The sequence below is a fragment of the Canis aureus genome, chromosome 18 (genome assembly GCF_053574225.1).
Source record: "Canis aureus isolate CA01 chromosome 18, VMU_Caureus_v.1.0, whole genome shotgun sequence".
NCBI classification, from domain to species: domain Eukaryota; kingdom Metazoa; phylum Chordata; class Mammalia; order Carnivora; family Canidae; genus Canis; species Canis aureus.
In genome coordinates, this window is record NC_135628.1 from 59,437,978 (window position 1) to 59,443,668 (window position 5,691).

A 5,691-nucleotide genomic window follows, 5' to 3' on the forward strand; every position below is an offset into this window, starting at 1 on the left:
AATATTTTCCAGCTTATACCTGCTTTTCTAGTAGAACAGTTTTTCAATTGCTTGGCTATGCTGCCATCTACAGTATAGAAACTAAATTACAGAAACTCTAATTTCAGAATGCCTTAATCTGGTCCAAAATATGGAATTAAGCCAGATCTTTAAAATAATACTCTTTATTCAATAAAAGAAAATTAGACATTAAAATATGTGCATTTGACTTTGGATTCTTAAAGGCTTAAGAACTGGAAACATCATTACAGAAGAGAGAATATTCAAATAATAGTTTACAATTCGTGTGGACCTCACGTGGTCTGCAATATCTATACAGTTCAGGATAGTGATTTTAGGTGATTTGGGGTGGTGGATAAATTTTTAGGAAAGGCAAAGTAATGAAAAAGACTATGAGAGATAGAGTATGAACATTTTACAGCTGCAGTAGTGCCATGTGGGAAAGAAAGACCCCAAATTAAAGACGTAGAAAAAGACTAGGCAATGGAGGACTTAGAATTTAACATATGCAAAGTTTTTGAGTCACATAATCCACGTCCTACTGTAGATATGCTGTGTTAAATTGACAGACACTGGGGATACAGAGATGCATGTGCCATTTTGTAAATTCTGAGTGATGTGCATAGCTGAGTTAGAGACAGATAACATTTTAGTTATCTCATTTATTTTTGTTATCTAAAATACTAGGCTTTATACTTCAGATCCCTTGTTTTAGTGCTTACTATAGAAAATTGGAAGGGGGACATCTAATTCAGATATTAAAGTTGGTTCTATTAAAGCTATAGAATTGGAAAAAGACAATTCATTCTAAACAAATATTCATAAAATAAACATTCCTTTTTTATGCTCCTATTTTGTTTAATTTCTTGCCCTGCACCTTGTTTTTGTTTTTATTTCTCTTTCAAGGGAGTTAAAACAGTAAGATTTCATGGAGAAATGGAATCAAACTTCAAATGATTTCATTTTGTTGGGGTTGTTTCCCTCAAATCAAACTGGCCTGCTTCTCTTGTCCCTCATTATCTTCATCTTCATTGTCGCCTCAGTGGGTAACTCAGCCATGATTCATCTCATACGCTTAGATGCCCGGCTCCACACCACAATGTACTTCCTCCTCAGCCAGCTCTCCCTCATGGACCTAATGTATATCTCCACCACTGTCCCAAAGATGGCATTCGACTTCCTGTCTGGCCAGAAAGGTATCTCCTTCCTGGGATGTGGGGTGCAAAGCTTCTTCTTCCTGACCATGGCATGTTCTGAAGGTTTACTCTTGTCCTCCATGGCCTATGACCGTTATGTGGCCATCTGCCACCCTCTCCAGTATACTGTCCGCATGAGTAAAACCGTGTGTGTGAAAATGATCATAGGATCTTGGATTTTGGGGTCTATCAACTCCTTGGCACACACTGTCTATGCCCTCCATATTCCTTATTGCCGGTCCAGGGCCATTAATCACTTCTTCTGTGATGTGCCAGCCATGTTGGCCTTGGCCTGTATAGACACCTGGGCCTATGAGTACATGGTTTTTGTGAGTACAAGTCTCTTTCTCCTCTTTCCTTTCCTTGGCATTACTGCTTCCTATGGATGGGTTCTTTTTGCTGTCTACCACATGCGCTCAAAAGAGGGAAGGAAAAAGGCCTTCACAACCTGCTCAACACATTTAACTGTAGTGACGTTTTACTATGCACCTTTTGTGTACACCTACCTGCGGCCCAGGAATCTCCGCTCACCAGCAGAAGATAAGATCCTGGCAGTCTTCTACACCATCCTCACCCCCATGCTCAATCCCATTATCTACAGCCTGAGGAATAAGGAGGTTCTGGGGGCTATGACAAGACAGTTTGGAATATTCTCTGCCAAGAAACAAAAGTCATGGCTGTCCTTTCCCTTCTTTTCCTTTTCCAGGTTAATTAGAACATCCTAGAGCAGCACTGTTAGAAATATAGTGTGAGTCACAAGTAACTTAAACATGTAAATTAAACAAGTGTACAAGCCACATTTGACAAGTGAAGTTGATTTAAATAATATATTGATTTAATTAAAACCATTAAAATTTCGATGGACACCGAGGCTCCTTCCACAGTTTGGCTATTGTGGACATTGCTGCCATAAACATCAGGGTGCAGGTGTCCCGGCGTTTCACTGCATCTGTATCTTTGAGTTATCAAAAGATGAATGGATAAAGATGTGGTCTATGTATACAATGGAATATTCCTCAGCCATTAGAAACGACAAATACCCACCATTTGCTTCGATATGGATGGAACTGGAGGGTATTATGCTGAGTGAAATAAGTCAATTGGAGAAGGACAAACATTATATGGTCTCATATAATTTGGGGAATATAAAATAATAGTGAAAGGGAATAAAGGGGAAAGGAGAAAAAAATGGGTGGGAAATATCAGAGAGGGAGACAGAACATGAGAGTCTCCTAACTCTGGGAAACAAACAAGGGGTGGTGGAAAGGGAGGTGGGCGTGGGGTGGGGGTTACGGGCACTGAGCAGGGCACTTGATGGGATGAGCACTGGGTGTTATGCTATATGTTGGAAAATTGAACTCCAATAAAAAACATTAAAATGAATACTGAAATTAACAATATTAATAACATAATAATATATACTATATTACATACAATGTGCATATTTTTATTTATGTGAACATAGTATGGCTTTTATATTTAATCAAATAAAGTTATCAGTGTAATATCTTACTTTGTTTTCAGTCTAAGTCTTCATAAACTTGTATTTTGTAATTACAACACATTGCAGTTTTGACTATATGTATTTCAAGTGTCCAAAAGCTAGATGGGACCAATTGTTACTATGTTAGACCACATAGATTTACACATTCAATAAAATGTTTTTAAAAGTACATATGGTATATACAAATATACTTGTGATGTATAAAATATGGGTAGTGGGATGTGAGGTAACAAGCAAAACAAGCAAGTAAATGTGATGTTTACAAACTTGTTTACCTGTTGTTCTACTGAATCTTAATTATAATTAAGAACTAAAGTTTATCTCATCCTAACCTCCTTTTATGAAACTTATTTATTCATGAGAGCACAAAAGAAGAGAGGCAGGGACACAGGCAGAGGGAGAAGTAGGCTCCATGCAGGGAACCCAATGTGGGACTGGATCCCAGAACTCCAGGATCATACCCTGAGCCAAAGGCAGACACTCAACCACTGAGCCACCCAGGCATCCCTATGAAACTAATTTGAGGGGCTTATTTTATATAAGATTTTTTAAAATGTCAATAAAAATACTGAGATTAAGTGTTCTTTATAGAAATACAAGAAAAATGACAATTTATTGTACATTCAAATAAAAATGTATATATTTAAATGAACTTAAGATGTTTATACCTAGGAAATTATTTATTTAGGATCATGCATGTGGATGTCCAATTTTCCCAGCACCATTAATTGAAGAGACTGTCTTTTTTCCAGTGGATAGTCTTTCCTCCTTTGTCGAATATTAGTTGACCATAAAGTTCAGGGTCCACTTCTGGGTTCTCTCTTCTGTTCCATTGATCTATGTGTCTGTTTTTGTGCCAGTACCACACTGTCTTGATGACCACAGCTTGTAGTACAACCTGAAATCTGGCATTGTGATGCCCCCAGGATCATGCAGACAAATAGTTAGGAAGTTACAGCATGAACCATATAAAATGAAATCATAAATACTCAAGGTTTCTGCTACAACATCTAAAATATAAATATGACCTTGCATAGCTTGAAATTATATGCTATTATGACATTAAATTATATAGCACAAAAGTTTTACTACTGGTGTTTTACTAACACACATAAGTTACATCAAGCCTGTTCCTAAAGGTGGTTAATGTCATATGTAGGAGTATTAGTTTTTATGGAAAAAGTTAATATTTAGGAGTCTATTCACCAACTTTTTATTCATTGCCCAACTCCAATCTCCCAATATCTTTCTCTGGCCACTTTTAATTTCTTATGTTATTCATCTTTGTCATTCCCCATTCCTGGTACAGAGTTCCTACAACACCTGGAATTTTCCAACTGACTAAAGCTATAAATTTGTAGATTGCTGTGTAAATTAGGTGACTTTTGAAAATCCTTAAATTACCTAAGAATGACGTTTGGTTGCCAGGAGAAACTTGGAACTTTCAATCCCACTCCCCTGACCTCCAGGATGGGATAAGTAGCTGAATATGGACTTCAATCACCAGTAGCCAAAGATTTAATCAACCTTGCCAATGTAATGATGCTTCCACCAAAACCCAGGTTCAAGCCTGGGTTCAGAGAGCTTCCAGTTTAAGAACTAGAATGAATCCATGTGTGGGTCCCTAATTCCATGAGGATAGAAGGTCCTGTGTTTGAGACTGTTCCAGATCTCACCCTATGTACCTTTTCATCTGGCTGTTTGTTTGTACATTTTAATATGCTTTTAATAAAACAGCATTCTGGTAAGTAATCTAATTTTCTGAGGTTTTACCTCACTCTAGCAGATTAATTAAATCCAAGGAGAGGCTTGTGGAAACCTCCAAGTTATAGCTGGTAGATCACAAGCACAGGTAACGATGTGAGTATGCAATTGACACATGAAGTAGAACAGTCTTGTGGGTTCGAGCCACTAACTGATGGAATCTGATGCTATCTTCAGGCATATAGTATCAGAATTGAGTTGAGTTTGTGGAAGACCTACTCAGTGTACCAGGAGAATTGAGTTAAATGCTTGGTGGTATGAAAAAAAAATACACACAGATATTGTAGTGTCCTCCACAGAAAAATGGAGTGCTATGTCATGCAAATCCTGGGGGCATTTATTTGAATTTTGTTGTGGACTAACTGCACTTATTGAAATGTGATATAAGTTCAGGGAAATTGTGAACATGCTATATGACACATTCAAGGGAACATATACCTGAATAATTTTTCTACACAAAGTTAAGGGTTCATTTCCAAAATTTCCCCTTACCATTCAGATAAGCAGTGAAGTGCAAGCCAAATTCTTCAGTCTATGATACATCTCATTTATTTGCTCTACTGCAGCTAGATTTTCTTCCTGAATTAAAAAGAATACTTTTTTTCTTTGAATGTGATATTTAAGGTTACTTTTTAGTTTTATTTTTTAGACTTTATACTACTGGTATGATCTCTAAACTCAGCGATAATACAATTACTCATTTAGCAAAAGTAGACTAGAAATTCTTGGCCACATGCAACTGGAAGGTTATTTTAGAAATTCATTTGTATCTACTAACTCTTTATTAATTCTAGATATGTGCTGCATAGCAATCTTGTTACTATGGAAAAGTTATGGACAAGTAGATACATCCTCTGGCCTTGTGGACTCCACATGCTGGTGTAAGCCATACACTTATAAAGTGCACATTATAAAGTAATACTGGACATTAATAATGTCAGGGGGAAAATGTCACATTTATCAAGTACAATAGTCAGAAAGGCTACTCTGACATGATACAGAGGCTGGTCTTTTAACCTCAAAAAGAAGTTCCCAAACCCTAGAAGGCTGAAGGACAGCAGAAAGCAGTAAGTGTGAGAAACAGAGCAGTTTTACCATCAGGTCAGGGTAAGAAATGTGGTCTGTATTCTAAACATAGTGGAATCCCTGCAGGGAAATATCTTCTAAAGTGTGATTGTCCCCATCTGCTTGGCCATCCAGGAGAAGGAAGCCCCAGTTTAAATATCT

The 5,691-nt window shown here is 37.3% G+C and overlaps 1 protein-coding gene across 1 annotated transcript; it reads left to right on the plus strand.

The window, feature by feature from the left end:
- Positions 1–928: 928 nt before the first annotated feature.
- Positions 929–1,921, plus strand: LOC144288454 (olfactory receptor 2L13-like). Its single transcript, XM_077855940.1, has one exon. The coding sequence runs from the start codon at positions 929–931 to the stop codon at positions 1,919–1,921; it is 993 nt and encodes a 330-aa protein (XP_077712066.1).
- Positions 1,922–5,691: the final 3,770 nt, after the last annotated feature.

Coding starts and splice junctions, on each gene's coding strand:
- LOC144288454 (XM_077855940.1), top strand. CDS start 929: ATGGAGAAATGGAATCAAACTTCAAATGATTTCATTTTGTTGGGGTTG.